General features: G+C 33.6%; 2 protein-coding genes across 4 annotated transcripts; one reads left to right on the top strand and one right to left on the bottom strand.

Moving 5' to 3' along the window:
* Positions 1-3,749: 3,749 nt before the first annotated feature.
* Positions 3,750-7,787, bottom strand: LOC124833401 (vacuolar ATPase subunit F family protein). Its single transcript, XM_047307883.2, has 5 exons — positions 7,620-7,787; positions 7,052-7,123; positions 5,560-5,641; positions 4,757-4,839; positions 3,750-4,136 (listed from the first exon to the last, which is right to left on the bottom strand). Exons 2-5 carry the CDS (start codon positions 7,112-7,114, stop codon positions 3,972-3,974), a joined length of 393 nt encoding a protein of 130 aa, XP_047163839.1. The 5' UTR covers positions 7,115-7,123; positions 7,620-7,787; the 3' UTR covers positions 3,750-3,971.
* Positions 7,788-13,930: 6,143 nt separating this feature from the next.
* On the top strand, positions 13,931-18,329 carry LOC124833402 (Protein prenylyltransferase superfamily protein). 3 transcript variants are annotated; one of them, XM_088103977.1, is made up of 3 exons: positions 13,931-14,973; positions 15,657-15,741; positions 15,924-18,329. In XM_088103977.1, exon 1 carries the CDS (start codon positions 14,041-14,043, stop codon positions 14,905-14,907), a length of 867 nt encoding a protein of 288 aa, XP_087960103.1. In that variant the 5' UTR covers positions 13,931-14,040; the 3' UTR covers positions 14,908-14,973; positions 15,657-15,741; positions 15,924-18,329. The 3 variants fall into 3 exon arrangements, with proteins under 3 accessions (XP_087960103.1, XP_087960102.1, XP_047163840.1); XM_088103976.1 differs by having other exon boundaries at positions 15,849-18,329; XM_047307884.2 differs by having other exon boundaries at positions 15,657-15,948.
* Positions 18,330-18,375: the final 46 nt, after the last annotated feature.

Here is an 18,375-nt window from a genome sequence, read left to right as displayed (position 1 = left end):
TGTCGTGCTTTCTCTGCCACACTCGATTCATGTCTTCGCGGGAAAAGGAGAGCTCATTCGTAACAAGCTGGAGGAGTTTCACAGAGGTTTAGTTGCCACCGAGAACTGCGACTCCGGGGAGAGCCCGTCGCTTTCAGGGCTGGTGGTGGTGGTGGCGGCCACCGCGATGGAATGCCACGATCTGTTTCTTACAGGAGGAGACTGCTAAGGTGGTTTCTTTGGTTGCTGGTTTTGATTCTTACAAAGGGGTTTTGGTTGGGGCGGGGGTGATTTCTCTTTTGGTTCTGGATTTGGTGAAGTTGACTGAAAATTCGGACAATGCTTGGTGTGTTTCGGACAATGAAGGTAAAAGTTTGTCAAGCAAAGCAGTTGCAAAAGCTGAGGGGTTTCAGAGTATCATACATGAGCATTTTAACGTGTTGGAGAAACAATACAGAGAAGCTAAAAAGATCACGCACCTGCTGCATGCAGAGTCCTGTGTGATATCAGAAGAGTGGAAAAGCTTCCAAATCTTAAATTTGGAGATATGCATGGAGATAGGAGATTCAATCACGGATGACATTGTAAGCGAAATAATTGATTTTTTTTAAGAAGGCCATGTCCATGTTCACTGGAACTGTAATTTGCTTGGTTTAGTTTTAGCATCACTGTTGAATGTATAAACATTCAAAACTATTAAGGATTGCCCTATTGCTGTAAATTCACTTTGTAGAATTTAGTTCAAATTACGATATATTTGATGTGTCAACACTAAAATAGAAGGAAATACATCAGTAATACACAAGGAAACACATCACTAATAAAACCTGAGTGGAATAAGAAACTGACACACTCAAAACATTAAAAGATGCCTTACGATTATTAAAAGATGGGAGGAAGAGAGAGAGAAATATGGCAGAAAAAGCATAGGACAGAGAAAAAAAATACAGCCACCTCAGCGCGGAGTTAACTCCGTTTAAGCCAATTTAACGGAGGGGACTTCATTTATACAATTTTTACAACTTTGGCACTCAATAGATGCATTTTTAAAACTGGGTACTAAACGGAAATTCAGCTCTTAACTTAGGGACGAAATAACCTATTAAGCCTAAAAAGTAAGATGTTTTAAAATTCTCTTAACATGGAAAACGGTATTAATTAAATATTTTGACATTTGAAATCAACAACGAAGTCCTAACTTTATAAAAAATATAATTCAATTACAAATTTTTTAAATTAAAAAAATAAACCAAAAAATATAAATAATTCATTTACCTTGTTTCTAAGATGTATAGCACAACACTTTAAATAAATCACCACTTTTCTCTACTTTCAGGTCTCTATCATGTATCTGGAGCATTTACAACATCCTTTGTTCCCGTATAACTAAAGATCATACGATTATCGCAAGACACACACAATCATATAAATAAATATGGGTAAGCTATAGTTAACACTACCAATAACAATATAATATAAACATAACAAGTAAGCATAATTTAATATTCAACATCCATCTACAACACTATCCTTACGAACATTATCATTTCTACACCATGATCGTCGTCAACACCTTCATCAGCCATATCATGACCATATCGTCAATGTCGTCCAAATCAACATAGTTTCCAAACACATCATCATCACGAATCCCCAACCTCACACATGTTATACCGAACAGGTTTGCTTAAGTCATCTCGCCCTTGCTGCTAAAGGACTTGTTTCCTTACTCTACAAGGACTTATGAGTAAAAATGCCAGCACATCGCGCACTGGGTACTATACTCAACAACGAGCCAAAGACCAGGCAAAACATCATTCCCCTCATACAAAGAGGGGGCAACACTTGAACGCCACTATCTTTTCGCACACAAGGCCAAAAACAACATTTTTCTCGTATCACACAATCGAAGGCCCAAAACCCAAGATTTACAAGATATAGGATAGACACATCCATCTCCTCACACATATATTACTAACAAGAAAAACTCACATATCTCAACTTCACCCTTAAAGATATATTATATCATAACATCTCCCTAAATGTTTCAAATTTTCCCATGTGAAAAAATGCAATTGAGAAACCCATCTACAACAACAAATAGATCAATGGCAAAGTTCACCAACACATTCATCACCTACATCATCAGCCCAACAAAAACCTTAAATGAAACTAATAGAAACCTTACCTTCGTCTTCACCATGGAATTCCTTCTTCTCAAGAAAAAACTCATTTCTCTAGAAGTCGTGATTCCTCCGTTGGCAGCCTAACTCTGTCAAACATGTCAAAAACCCTTTGTAAGCCACGATTCCGACTTTGTTTGCTCGCAACCACCTCTATTTGTCTAGCCACGATTCCAACAATGCTCGGGATTTCAGTGTTTCACAGTTTCCTTGCAACACACCTCTGCAACTTCAAATTAATAGTATTTTTCAAAATGGGTTGAAACTGTGAGCCAACCCAGTTCACAGTTCGGGTTGGCTTGAAAAAAAAATGTGAAATTTTGATGCGAACCAATTTTAACTTGACTCATTAAAAACCCGACTCACCCAGGTTGAACTAATGGTGAGTCAGGTTGACTCACCAACCCATTTTTTTTAATAAAATGAAATTAATTAATTATTCAATGAAACTAAAAACATTTCAATTCAAACCCTTAATTATCTATGCAAAACTCTTTTTTATATTAATTGGTCCAATTATTATTGTTTCAATTTGATCGGTCAAAGTAACATGTTATAAGAATCTTGGAAGAAGGGGTGAAAAAACATTAAGTGAGTCAATGAGTCAACCTGTTTAACCTACCAATTCATGATGGGTTGGGTCAAATTTACATTTTTTTTCGACTTACTTATAAATGAGACTTACTTATAAATTAACTGGGTTGAATTGATTTACTAAGTAACTAACCCGTGGTGGGTCAGGTTGGATGACCTGTTTTTACACCACTTTTTTTTTTGGTAAAACAATCCCAAATTCTTATAACTTCGATACATTTTAAAAAATTATTTAATTAAAAAGAAGGAAGAAAATATGTGTTACACAGGTGTTAAAATCTCATACACTAAGTTAGAATATCTATTGCCACGTATGATCAAGTTAAGGTTTTCTTAAAATATTATTTAATTAAAAAAAGAAGACATGTGTCACACATATGTTAAAATCTCATACACTAAGTTGGAACGCCAATTGCCACATATGATCAAGTTAAGGTTTTCTTAAAAAAATATTTAATTAAAAAAAGAGAAGACAACATGTGTCACACAGGTGTTAAAATCTCATACACTAAGTTGGAACGTCGATTGCCACATATTATCAAATTTAACAGCGTTGAAAAATAGAGACCAAAGTTCTTTGAAAACATGAGAACCAAACATGCAAAAGTTTCAACCAAGGATCATTGCCAATTTTACGCCAAACTTCATGCAGGGACCAAAACCCTTCTTCCCTTTTCCAACTTCGCAAAATAGTAAAACAAATCTGATATCTGATTAAAATCGAAGATCAGAAATTATTTTAAAAAATGAATTTAGGTATCTAAAACAAACTTAAATTGACTTGCATAACTTAAGAGTAGTACTAAAAGATTGATCAAAATCACTGTTAAGTTTTTTTCCCAAGATAAAAGCATTAATCAGTGTGACAAACGTATGCGTTTGATTGAGCATGAGATAGCCAAGGATGTAAACACTTCAATAGGCATTGCCAAAAAAAAACGGTATACCGTAAGTCTGAACATGCAAACTTCAATCACAGTGGATATTAGTGAGTGAGAGATGACAGATAAACTCATATTCCAAGCTAATCTGAATCTGACATGAAACCATAAAATATTCGCCCATCTTAAAGTTGTGACAAGAAGTTTAAACTATCCTCAGACAGCACAAATTATTTAGGCTACATTGAATTCTGAATTTCAAGAAAAGATTATTTGACCATAATGTACAAACAAAAGAAATAAGCACCGAAAAAGCTGCAACAGTGAAGTGAGTTCAGCGTCTCCCTGATGCAACCGATTCGGTATTAAAGAGATACTTCACTCGTGACAGAACTGAATCATGTGCCGGATCATAAGGATGGTCTTTAGAAGGGATTTCGAGAATTGCAGGAACAGGCTTGTTATAACTATCAACCAAAAACCTTATCATATTTGCAACCTGCACAACGAAAGAAAGTCAAAGATCTTTGAATTTTTGGAAAACGTGCAAGTAGAGCACGGGTTGCGGGTAGAAGGGTCGTAACCCAAGCTTACTGAACAAGTAAAAGTCATATATGCGCGAAGATGGCGAACAAAAGAATAAAGTAAACCAAATACAATTTGAATCTCAGGCAGGATAACATGAAGGCTGCAAGAGAACAAAAGAAGAAACGAAGCTAATAATTGAACCAAATGTGAGAAACCAAGTAACGTGGCAACATTTAAACACACAGTATTACTTCTGAAAAGCAGCTACTGGGAGTGATATATTGCCCCTCGGTCAGACCAGTAAAACTCAACTATTGAATGGCATTATTCATTGTGCAATTTGTTCATTAAAATCCTCATACAAGTTTGGAATCTCCTTCCAGATTGTCCGAATTCTCACGACAATGACTTTGATTACGATGCAGAACATGTGCTAAACTACAGCTAACAGTAAATAAATAGGCTTACAAAAATAATAAGATCTGTTTCAGTCCATATGAAGTAGGAAAACAAATGCAGATATAGTGTTAATTAACAAGCAAGTACACAACAGCCTGAACCATTTATTATAATCATGAAATATGTACTTACATATTGGCTAATCATCACAATTGCAATATCCTCCCTTGTTGTAAATTCTTTGAATGCATCCTCAATTTGTTTGACAGTTGTTTCTGAAAACCAAATCAAGACAAAAGAAGAACATAAAGTAAAATCAACTTGATTCCAAGCTGATCAAACATAGAACGAGACACTTTTGACACAAAAATGTTAGTGTAAATCTGTAGTACCCCAAGCACTATCTGCAGTTTTAGCCGGATCAAACCAATAGTTTCTAGGATATCCACTAATAACCAGTGAGAAAAAAAAATGGATACACAATAAAAGTATAAGTCAAATTCTTACAATGACAAGTGTCTATGGCTATAAAAAGTATTCCCTATCTTTTCTCATGTACTGCAGATAAGGAATATGAACTTTCATATAGAAAACCTTAAGGCCTGTTTTCTTTCTTTAAAACGTTTTGTTTCAATTTCCTATTTTCACTAAATTAGGAAAATGTTATTTTGTTTTAAAAAATTTATATTCCAAATGTGAAAACAACCGGTGCAAAACTTTATAAACAAGAAACAAAGTGAAAAGAAGGTAGCATTTTTGTAACTGTTAGTGAAAACAACCTGTACAAATTTTCAATAGAACACATACCGTAACAGGAACATATGTATATTTTTCTTTATTGGGTATCACAATTTGGATGGTAACTAAAAAGGGTAGGGAGTCACTTCCTTCCCAATGCACAATTTAACAAGAAAAAGATTGTGGTTTAAGGGATTGATACGAAACATACACAAAAGATTATAGAATAGCAGGCAAAATACAGTTCAATGGCATACTTGCATCCACAATGAGGTAATTTGTCTTCCTACGTATGTCAACATTTCCCACTCCAGCCAACAGAAACCCAACTACAGTGTCCTGTGTAAAGTAAAGTAGTCATTGTAAACCTTTAGTATGTTTTAATCATTTCAATCATAATACCAATTACAAAAAGTTACAAAAATAACAGAATGGGGAACTGGTGCAGTCATTGGAACATTAAAACATAATCTTAAAGTATAAAATATCTAATAATTGGTTTCAATTTTATTGGGGCTAATTTCTTAGTAGAATGGCTGTTTATTTTTAATTCTTTTAGTAATGTTTAAGCAATAGGGATATTTCAGAACTCTTCTGTTAAGGTTGTAAAGTCAAGAATTTAGTTGTGTTGAACTGTCAATGTATGGGTTTTTAGTTGTTTTTTCTCTATTTTTGGGGTTCGATTATGTTGGTTAAAAGATGAACCTTTAATAGGTCGGACACCACTACTTAATTGATGCACTCAACTATCATATTATGAATAGACGATCAGCTTATATCTTACCATGGCAGTAAATAGATCTCTCTTCGTGCATCTAAGTGTTATGCAATCAATCAAATGCTTGATACCCAAGACCCTAAGTGTGACACCTCGGTTAATTTCTCTTTTACCCAAAATTTCTAAGTCTTTCTTTTTTCCAGTTTTTCAGGTTACATATTTAATTCTTTGGATGAGAACAACAACTTCACGACTCCATTTTCTTTTCCAAAATCCTTGTAATTATTGCTTGGTCTACTCAAAGAACTGTCAAATAATAAACAGCCAAATTAGCTTCTTGCACAGCATCTAAATTCTGATAAACTTGACTCATGAACAACCAAACCTATCATGGCTTACAACCCTTGGCTTCATATATCCTCAGGAAGCTAGTAACTCAATCCACTGTTATTATAACTCAAAATGTCTGAACCATATAAGAAACTTTAAGCGTAACCTGCCAAATCGTAAGCCTTTTTATTGCTCTGTACCGAGTCACAGAATGGAATATATTTTTAATTTTTAATTATCCCGCATGCAGTGGTGCTTAATCACGAGCAGACTGATGGCAAAAGAGAGCTCCAAAATTATTGCAACTTTCTCTTTGCGGCAATCATAAACAAACTAGATAGGATGATTTCGTAGCAATAAACCCCACATAAACATTGCTGGATCCTAATTATAATATCATCTACTTTAAGTCTTTTAGACAACATGATCCCAAGATAGAAGACAACTTCTATATTTGCACAAAATACTCAACAATCATATCTCACGAAGCAACAATCAGCATAATTCAACTGAACATACTCTAATTTCCCAAGTTACAAATTAAAGTAGAGTTAGTGAGTTAAATTTATACTCAATACTTATTTCAACCTTCACAAATTGAAATTATAAATGTGCCCGGGAAAACTTAAAAGGCATGCATCACAAACACGCAGTATTTGTTGTTCTGCAGTAAAGAAAGCGTACAATCTCCGCATTCATACCTCATCTGCAATCATGGCAATGAGTGCTGAATTGTTGCTAGGAATTTGAACTCTGTTGGCCATTTGGTATGACTACAGGTAAAAATAAGGGAAACAACAGACGTCAGGGGTATTAGTTAGAGAGTAACCATTATAAAGCAATAAAATTTAAATGATATTTCCTTCCTAAATCAAATCATATTATCCATTCATAATTTTTTTTCATGCAAAACTCCTCTCGGAATAATTTACCCCAATTTTTAATGGGAATCCCAAAACTAACCTCAGCAGAAAATTGTAATTCTAACGCAATCTGAGTGCTTCTAAACAGTAAATAATCACAGATCTTAGACACTTTAGACGTGATCCACTAAAATTACGATCCCTTTACTAGTCGTTAATCGCAATCAAAAGATCTATACATTGACAAATGGAATACGAATTGGAGCATACGTACAATAACGTAGACTCTACTTAAGTGAATTTAAACGAATTATGCACAGAAATTCCTCATAAAGGACCGAAGTAACCGATATCAGCATCTAAAGAACTGAATTCCAACCCAGAGCATAGAATAAATAAAACGCACCAGATCGGAAAACCGACAAGGCAGAGGGCGGAGACAACGGAGGATCTCACAGAGTACGGCGGCGCGTGGATGGAGTCAGGGAGGAGTCCGGTCTTTTGTGGAGCTCCAACAATTATGAGTTCTATCAGTTTCGAAACCTTGTTCTCTCACCCTTTTTCAGCCGTTTTAATTTTCTATTTTTTTCCTTTTATTATTATGCAGTGTAATGAAAATTAAAACTCCCTTTTTTAGAAAATGTAAACCAGTCTAACATTATTATAATCTCAACTAATTTTTCATAACATATAACTAAATATTATATTTTTACATATTAAGAAACGCAAATATATTGTAAGGGTAAAATCATAACAAAATGTGAAGATTAAAAAGCGAGTAAAGAAATTTGTCCAATTCATAAAAAATTATTTATAATAAATAATAATTATCTTTAATAATTATAATATTATATAATTAATAAAAATATTTATTTCATATTATTTTGTATGTTATAATACTTATAATATATAATTTTTAATTATATCTTTGACATTTATTAACATATACACATGTTCATAATATTGTATAAAATATTAACTAAAATCATAATAGACACCAGAGTATTGACTGTAATATTCAATTAAATATTTTATTGATTTATTTCTTAAATTTATTTAAAAATTTTCAAAATTTAGTAATTTTCATATAATATTTTTCAAATGTCAAAATTTTATTTATAAAAATATATAAATTTGAAGAAGCTAAACATAATAAAATTAAAAAAAAATATTTGTATTTTTATACTCCATCTTACATATGAGATGGACATGTTAGCCTTTCTATAATTGTGAGAACAAAGATATGAGGAATTAAGAAGAATGAAGTAATCTAAATCATGCATGGATATGTTGTAGAGTTGTCAATTTGGCCTCTCTCACATGGTTTAATACTGATTCACACAGGTTAGAACCAGCAAAACTCATGGATCAAAAAGTCTCTTTTTAAAAAAACTTACGGAGCCAAAATATTCACAAAAATGTTCATTTTGAATACAAGAAAAAATATAATTAACTCTTAATTTGTCGCAAATCTAAGTGCTTTTAATTTGTGAAAGAACTATATACAAACATTTCAATCAAACTAACATAGACTTTGTAAGAGGTTTCAACAAACTTGGTTGCTTCCTTATATAGTTTTCCTTGACTGGTAATACATATTTAGTTTTCCTTGACTAGTTAAACATATTTGTAAAGTATATGAAATAATAATTTAATTTTGTTGTGCGAAAAATTCATCTAAATCTAAATAAAAAATAAATAAGACATCTTTTTTTATTATATGTTGCTTATTTCTCTCATATAATCAATATACATATATAATAAATATATATTTAGTAATTATAAAAATCTTTAGTGTGAATTTTATTAAAATTAATTCAATATTCTCACATTTTGGCTAGACTATACGTTTCTTCTCTCGTTGGGAGTTTATCTTTTTTCTTTAGTTAATTTATTATTATTCCTTATTTGTATTTTGAGCTTAACCCATATTTCTTTTATTATAAATAGAGTACCCTATGTGTATATTCAACACAAGGGAGATTAATCTCCTAATATTAAAGTTTAGGTTAGAGTTAGGTTAGAGTTTATCCTATCGAAATTTGTTAGGCATATCATTCCACCCGTTATTGGGTCATTATCAGACCACCCACTAATGTATAGTCTCATGCTCGAGATGTATATACCTTGGCCTGAAGGGGGTGTTGAAAGTCCCACACCGACTAGAGATAAGGTCAATTTATATTATATAAGTGGGTACAAACTTCATCTTACAAACACATTGTGTGGGATGGAGTTAGGCTTAAAGTCCACTTCTTAATATGGTATTTAGAGCTTGGTTCTTTTGAGAAAAAAACAATTGTCTCTGCCACTACACCTGTCGCTGCCAACAGTGGCGTCGTTTACTATTATCGGCAACACCATCGTCTACCGCTGTTACTACAAGAGTTCTAGTTTTGACTGATGATAACACGATTTTGATTCTTTCGGTCAAGCGACCACCTTGTCGTCAATGATGCCTTCATCGGAGCTCCTACATGTTCTCAATACCTTTTGAAGTTGCAGATCTGCTTTATTTTCTATCATGTGTGGTGGCACGTCTTGTGTCCTCTCAAGCAGCGATTCAGAGCGTCGAAGTCATTGTTTTTCCTTTTTCAAGTTCGTTGTGTGTGGTTGCATGTCCCGTCTCCTCTCAAGCACCTATCAGAGTGTCGAGGTTGCTCCTTTTCCTCTTTCAAGTGCCTTGATTGGAGAATATTTGATTTTTAAGTTTTCTCTTTCCTGTTCAACAATGGTTTCTTTCGTTGTTGTCTCTTCTGAACTCCCTTCTATTACCATTGCATTTGACCCGTCCAGATATGTTTTTTCTCCTATGGTAAATATGTTTTTTGTTAGTTTATTTATAGCCGTTGTGACTCTTCAACAATGACTTCTTTATCCACTCGATGTTAACAATGCATTCCTCAATAACGATTTGCAAGGAAAGGTTTATATACAGTAACCTCCCAAATTTGTTGCTCAGAGGGAGTCTTCTGTGTTGATATTTTATCTTGTATGTCGTCTTTGTAAATCATTAACAATTTGGTGTCACTCGAGTGCAAAAACAGATATTTTCATTACACCTTTATTAATTATATTAGTAACAAGCTCGTAAGCTCGGTATATATGAGCTTGAGGGAAAGTGTTAAATATATTATATTTATCTTATCTTTATCTTTTATCTTTAGTTAGTTTGTTATTATTCCTTATTTGTATTTTGGACTTAGCCCATATTTATTCTATTATAAATAGAGTACCCCATGTGTATATTCAACATAAGGGAAATTAATCTCATACATAGTTTTCATTATATTGAACAATCAATGTACTAAGTACTACTTTATTAAATGCTACAAGTTTTCCTTTCTAAGAAATTGATAAATTTAATAAATAGATTATAGTTAGTAACTACATTAAACTATATATTTTATATTTTATTTAATAACATAATAATAAGTTTGATATAAAAATATTGATTTAAATATAATAAAATTACAACTTGTTAGACTATCTCATAAAATATATAATTTTATACGTATACATAAATGATATTGTTTTTAAGAGTTAATTAAAGTCTTAGAGTAGAGTTAAACTCACCTTAACCCTGACCTTAACTTACTTGAGAGGGGACTTTTGGTGTTGTGGTGTTTTTTTTGTCCTCACTTGAGGGGCCTTCTAAAAGGAATTTTTTTCAAGGGTAGGCTAGGTTGGTCTATGAACCATGGATCAAATTGACAACTTTAGTTGCAACATCCATTTCGTAGCACTAACATTTTTCTAACTTTGAAATAGATAAGGAAAGAAAATTTTCTAGAAGAACCTTCATAATTGATGTATTTCCAAAATGGTTATAGTGGATTATCTTGTTTCTTTAGGAAGTGATATATTTTAAGATAATTATTGTTAAAATCAACAAACATGTCATCTATAATTTGTGATTAATTACAATTGGTATGAATTTTAATATGATAAATGTTAAAGTCAATAAATATTGTATGTAATCAAACACCCTTCGGCTTTGTCAACAATGATCTCTTCTTAGGACAATTAATTACACAACACATCTTACATGCCGACTACCGAGGACTAGACAAATCCCAGTGAAGGTTAATAACGAACTTACAAAAACTTACCACTATTTAGTAGAGGCTAGAAGTCGACTGTTACCTAGTAAAGCTTATTTACTAATGGCTAAGTACTATATGTTAAAGGTTATAGCTATCTACCGAAAATCGAGAACTACTTGCCAAAGGTAAACATCTGCCAAAGGGTAAGTATAATGCATAACATGTTGAGTACCACATACTCCCTACCAAAGATCAAGCACTCTGATGATGGACGTGTGTCTTTTACCATGAACTAAGTGTTACCAACTACTATTTGATGTTGCCTACAAATATCAAATTACCATTTGCCGAGAGCTATATGCTTTCTATCGTTATTTTGTGTCGTTTGTCAAAGATATTAATGAACCACGTACTAAATAACATAACTAAACTAACTAACCATCATTGTAGGTAAAATGTGCCATTGGACCACTAGACCACTAGGCCCACACCTAGGCCCATTCAAACAAAGGTCCACAAGAATTAAAATATTGCTATAAATACAACAATAATCAGGTTTTGACTTAATTTTATGCATTAATTGCCATTTTGATTGTTCTCTTATTCTGAGAGCTAACTTGAGCATTGGAGAATCTTCTGTAGTCATAATATTCGTTCTCCTTGTGGAGGACGAGTACCGAGAGGAGGAAGAGAAAATTATTAACAAAGTAAAGGTTAAAGAAGTTCCTGAAGTTGAAATCTCTTTATAGGGTACCTCTTTCGCTTTGTAAGTACAATTGAAGCTCACTATGGATACCTTTAATCAACATCAACAATATTTGTAATATCATACGCTCCCGCATAACAACAAAAGTTATAGAATTATCGCACAACACAAACAAATAAGAAAGAGTGAGCTAATAGAAACAATATTAGATAACATACAATAATCATACTCACTCACTTTACACAAAACATTCATTTCAATAACTGAGTTAACTCCATTAACATGTCACAAGATCAATGTCACCTCAACCAAAACCAAACCAAAGTCACACCATATCAAAGTGATTCCAAACCACGTGTCATTCTCTCACAGTTTACTTTACACAACCTATTTGCTAAAACAGGACGGTTCATGTCATCATATTATCACTACAAGGACTTGTCTCCCTCGCTTCGTAACGAACTTGATATATGATTTTTTTTATTAATTTTAAAATACTAGGATATTAAATATATTATGAGAAAAAAAAGTTAACTTATATTAATTTTCACTCATCGAGTTTTATCGCTTAATATTATGTATTCTGTGTAAATAGGTTTAAAAATAGATAATACAATTTTGAAGGATTCACCTGAAAATAAAGTTTTAGATAAAATTGACGGTTTATTTGAATCTATATATAATCTTTTGATCAATCATGATACTTACTCCTATTATTTAGATATCTTTTTATTGTAAATTTTGTTATCCATATATCTTTGATGTGTTATGCCCATGTCCTCTTGTTATATTTATTATATATTTATATATTACTTATCCATGAAAGAACATTTTAATCATTTTAGGTGTGCTTTGGAAACCTTAAACAAAAATGTTTATTAGAAAACCCAAGTTTTTGCGTGAATAACATTATTCTTAGGATTTGAGAAGGGTTAATGCAAATAAGGCAACGTCCACCAAAAATCCTACTACACTCACGAAAGTAAGAAGTTTTCATAGATTTACAAATTTCTGTAGAATGTTTGTATGAGACTTTAAATTATTGAAAAAGATGTTGAGTTTAAATGGGGGTTTGGAACAATATAATATTTTCATACAATGCATTTATTCTCATTTGAGGTTTAACTACTTTGATTAATTATATTGACTAAATGGATTTTTTTTTATGTGAATCATTAAATTAAGATGAAAACAATTTCATTTTTCCACGTGTTATTACAGTTATAAATTTTCGTACGAGAAGCTCTTAATAATATCATTAGTAAAATTTGATTAGTCTTGGCACATCATATTTTGATATATAAATTATTTTAATTAAGTGATGATGTGAAAGTAAAATTTATCAATATTCTACCATGTCTAGTTACAATTAAATTTTTTGATAACTTTTAATTAAAAGTCTTTATTATAAGTAAACATTTTCTAGCATCTAAAAATAGCTACTATGCCTCAATTATAAACGTATAACATATTCCGCAACAAAAGGCAATTGATTAATTGCATAGCACAACATCATACTAACATGAAAGAGTGCTATTCTCACCTTTTTTTTATTGATTATAACATATAACATATATTAAAGAGTGATCTTCTTTAACGATTTAATGATATATTTTATTTGTAATTTCATCACTTCTCACTCCACATGACAAATAACGATTCACTCAATAAAATTTATTCGAAACAAAGAACCAACAAAAATAAATAAAATTTAACCAAAAATTAATATTAATCAATTTTTTTTAAAATTCCCTATAAATTAAATACATAAAAAAAATGTGTCCACGAGAAATCGTGTTTATTAAAATACCTACCACCACCTTTCACTCACCTACCACCCACCCACCCTCCAATGGAGGCTCCCAATTAAAGCTCATGTTCTACTGTTTCAACAATAAAAAAACGTTTTCGGTTTACCATATATGTTTATTTTAACATAAAATATATAAATAAAATTGACTTTTAACCTAAAAAGAGTAACCGATGTTTAAACCCCAAACAAACAAACCCAACCTTCTTCTTCCTTAGCATTATTCTCTCCGCTCAATCCACTTTGTGTAAACCCTAATTCCACGATGTTGACTTCTGCATCTTCCTCCATCTTCTACTTCATCCCCACTCCAAAGCCCTCACATTCTTCTCGCTTCACCGTTCGGGCTCACTCCAAACCCCCCGCTCTCCCCAACCTCAAAGCCCTCGCTGGCGCCGCAGTCTTCGCCGCCGTCGCCCTCCAATTCCCCTCCGCACGCGCCTCTCCCCCGCCTTCGCCCCCTCTCCAAACCGACCACCGCCACGAAGAATCCCTCACGCCGCTCTCAGACATCCTCGAAACGAACGTCGAGGCCCTCGCCGCTCTCAAGTCCCTCCTCCAGCAGAAGCTCGAGCTCGGCGAGGACGACGAGGCGCGGGCCATCCTCAAGCGCCTAATCGCCGCGCAGCCTGACGTCGTCGACTGGAAGTTCCTCGCAGCGCGCCTCGCCGCCGAGACTGGCGACGCCGATGGTGCTCGCGCGTACTACGAGGAAGTTCTGGCGGCAAACCCGCTCTCGTTCGAGGCGCTGTTCGAGAACGCACTGCTGATGGACCGGTCAGGGGAAGGGGAGGCGGCTATGCGGCGGCTGGAGGAGGCGCTGCGCGTGGCCGAGGAGGACAACAAGAAGAAGGAGGCGAGGGACGTGAGGCTCATCATAGCGCAGATCATGTTTCTTCAGAAGAATGTGGATGAAGCGTTAGAGATTTATGATCTGCTCACGAAAGAGGATTCGAGTGATTTCAGACCTTACTTTTGCAGAGGCATGATTTATAGCTTGCTTGATAGAAACGAGGAGGCAAAGGAGCAGTTTTCAAAGTACAGAGAGTTGAGTCCCAAGAAATTTGAGGTGGATGGGTATTTGAGAACTCCTTTGTCAAGGATGAAGCTGTTTAGCACCGATGAGAGCTGAAAATTTGTCAGTGACAGTCATAATAATAGTAGCAATAAATTTGCGGCAACTGCAATAATAAGGATGGTAAACTGAGTTGGATTCTTTTGTTTTAGCTATGCTGTATTGCTTGCTATACCACGGTTGAATGATGGGTGGGTGTAAAGCCTTCTATTTTTAGAGTAAATCAAAGAGAAATAAGGATTCTTATTATTGAATTCGGTTGCTGTCTGATGAACTTGACCAAGCTTTTGGGATTGCTTGGGTGTAACATTAATTTCATATTAGTTCTGCTATGATTGGATTATTGTAGTAGAATCAGCAGCTATTACTGTTTTGTGATATTTAGACTGTTACATATCAAATGTTTGGTTTTGTGTCTCTTGTGGGATGGTTACCTTTATATTGATTTGGTGATTCTGTAAGCTCAAAGGACTAGCTTTGTCCGTCCATCAAAGATTCCAGCCACTATACGAACACTTCAAATTGGATTCCAAACTGGGTTTGCTTCTATGTTTATAATAAGAGTGAGTGACAACTGTTAGGTTGTTATTTTAACTCTTGAGTTTAGAATCAAATCACTTTATGTTAATTGTTTGGAATTTTGCATTCGTTTTCGGATGTTAAAGAATAAAAATTATTCAAGTAGTTTTATTTTGAATGTTATTATGAATGTTATTATGAATGGAAGTGTATTTTGATTTAAAGTGGAATTAAGTAGGCACGGCACGTTTATGGGCGAAAAGTTGAATTCGTGGTTTTTCATGCAGGTTCAGTCAAGCTCGTGTGTAGAAACTTATCTAACACTGGATATAGTGGAAATCACTTCAAACGAAGGAAGGAACTACGCAAAAGGTTAGACTGAAGCTTTTCAAAAGCGACAATGTTATTTCTTTTGAAAAAATGTGTCTTGAAAAAAATTCAGCTATGCAAGCATGCCATTAATAGCTTTTTGTTTTTAGTGGACGTTGGTCAGATTTGCAAGGGCACAAACAATCACACTTTTAAATCATTTCCCATTTTCACGTCAAAACCAGAAATATGCAGTAGCTTTGGAACGAATTTTGGAATGGCCAAAGATCAAAACATGCGGAAACTGCTTCTGATGGACATGGTTTGTCACATTTGCGCCAGACACGCATAAACTTGCATATGGGACTTTGATTACTTCAACACGAGACCTTTTGGTTAAGAAATTAAAATAGGAATACTTATATCTATATTTCTTAAAAGATATATGAAAATATACCCATTTCATAGAATTTAAACAATATTTTTAGAAATATGAAAAGTTAACCAAACATTTTACGACTTGTCCGACCGCGGTGAAATATGAAAATTTTCCATGATGATATCTGTTTGAAGTATGAGATCGAGTCTTTACATCAAATTAGTTGGTTTCAACTGTTCACTCACAAATTCAAGTTTTAATAGTTAGTCTGTGTGTATTTGGCAAAAGTATTTAAAGTCAATCCGATTCAAATTTTAAAGATGATAAATTTTTAATTGAAATTGTCTAATTAAGGTATAAACATAATTAAAGATGATTTAATCGTCAAGTAGGATAATTTTAAGTTAATTTGTTTCAATTCAACGTGTAAATCCTATATTGCAAAACCTACTGCTTTCGAAGATTATGGGTGCAAAATCAGATGCCTTGGCTCGCAAGAATTGGATAGAGATTCTGTGGAACGGTTTTTGACCAAACCGCAATGTGCAGTTGTAGCCTTTCGCAAGTCAAGGCATCCTCAATGCCCTTGAACGGTCCCCGCACCTGCAAGTCTTGGGGTTTTACTGTGTGGATTTTTTAAGCGGGCATGTGCTTGCTTTTCCACTCTATAAATAGCCTTTGTGTTCATTCCACAACACAACATTTTTTCTCATTTTCCTTTTCTCTTAGTTTCATCTTTTCTCCTTTTCTTTTTTAAAAATATCTTGGATTTATTTTCTACTCTTTTTAGAGTTTCCTTTTAGTTTTTGTATTCTCAGAAATTTCTAGAAAGTTTCTATTGTATTTTGGGAGCTTTTGCAATATATCGCGAATAAGTCCTTAAGAATAGTAATTTACATGTCTCGGGAAATCTTTGTTTGTGATTTTTATTATCTATTGTAAGCTTTTGTACAATAATCTTAAGGACTTATAGTTGACATCAACAATTCAATCTCAGAGAATCATAATATTGTTTATGGAACTCACGGTCATCGCAAAACCTTTTTCAGATTTATCAAAAATTGAAGTCTTCTCTAGTCAAAATTTTAAGTGCTAGTAAAAACGTGTATCAATCCTTTGTTCTTTCATCTACAAAAACTCGACTTTAGTCTACCTCCAAATTCAAAACAAGTTAAAGATTGGGTACATGCAAAAAAGATATGCTGACATATTTTACTTAGTACACTTTCTAACGATTTTTTCGATGTGTACTATTCCTATAAGGAGGCGAAAGACATTAGGAATTCGTTAATTCTCAAATACATTACTGAAGATGTCGTTAGGCAAAGGTTCATTATTATTGTTGGGAAATGATAGAAGACAAGGTCATAAAGTCTCGAATCAATGAGTATCACAAGCTACTCGAAAATATCAAAGCGGGGAATGTTCTTCTATCAGATGAATTTGTTTCAGAACTTCTGATCGAGAAAGTGCTATTATCTTGGATGGATTACAAGCAACAATTGGAATACAAACACAAGCAGATGTCACTTTCAAAGCTGATTACTCGCATAATTATTGAATATACCAACAGGAAAGAATGTGCTACTACAAGGGCCAAAACCTTGTCTGCAAAAGAAAATATGGTAGGAGACAGACCTACTCCAAAAAGGTATGAACACAAACCTCAGGAAAAATAATTTTCGAAAATCTCGTCTCAATAGATCTAACCTCACCTTTAAGAAGAAAGGAAATTGCTTTGTATATGGAAAGTTTGGCCATCATGCACCATAGTGTAGGCGTAGAGCAAGAAACGACAATCCTCCTAGGGCAAATATAGCCAAAGGAGATGACATTATTATTGCGGTTGTTTCTCAAGTAAATCTAATGACCAATGTGAGCAAGTGGGTGGTAGACTCTAGTGCTACCAGACATATCTGTGCAAACAAAAGTGTCTTTACCTTTTACACTAGTGTAAGGGATGAAGAAGAATACGTCTACTTCAATGATTCCAAGACCACTCTTGTTCTAGGAAAAAAGGGAAAGTTCTTCTCAAGCTCACATCTGGAAAGACTCTAGCCTTGAGTGATGTGTTAAATGTACCATCAGTTAGAGCTAATTTAATCTTTGTAGCACTACTAAGAAAAGTGAGGTTTAAATTGTCATTCGAGTATGACAAGATTGTAATGAAAAAAATTATGTTTTTTTTTTGTGGGGTAAGAGATATTGTTATCAAGGTATCTTTGTACTCAATATTTATGAGAATATTAATGAATCTTCTTCTTCTTCTGCATTTATTGTTGATTCATATGATATATGACATGCTAAATTAGAACATG

This window comes from Vigna umbellata, chromosome 1, assembly GCF_029865625.1.
Source record: "Vigna umbellata cultivar VRB3 chromosome 1, Vumbellata_1.0, whole genome shotgun sequence".
Taxonomy (NCBI): Eukaryota; Viridiplantae; Streptophyta; class Magnoliopsida; order Fabales; family Fabaceae; genus Vigna; species Vigna umbellata.
Note: the sequence above shows the minus strand (reverse complement) of the source record. Positions and strands in the feature narration are given on the sequence as shown.

Coding starts and splice junctions, on each gene's coding strand:
- LOC124833402 (XM_088103977.1), top strand. CDS start 14,041: ATGTTGACTTCTGCATCTTCCTCCATCTTCTACTTCATCCCCACTCCA.
- LOC124833401 (XM_047307883.2), bottom strand. CDS start 7,114: ATGGCCAACAGAGTTCAAATTCCTAGCAACAATTCAGCACTCATTGCC. Junction 5,642..7,051: donor TTGCCATGATTGCAGATGAG/GTATGAATGCGG, acceptor TACTTTACACAG/GACACTGTAGTTGGGTTTCT. Junction 4,137..4,756: donor TTGTGATGATTAGCCAATAT/GTAAGTACATAT, acceptor TTCGTTGTGCAG/GTTGCAAATATGATAAGGTT.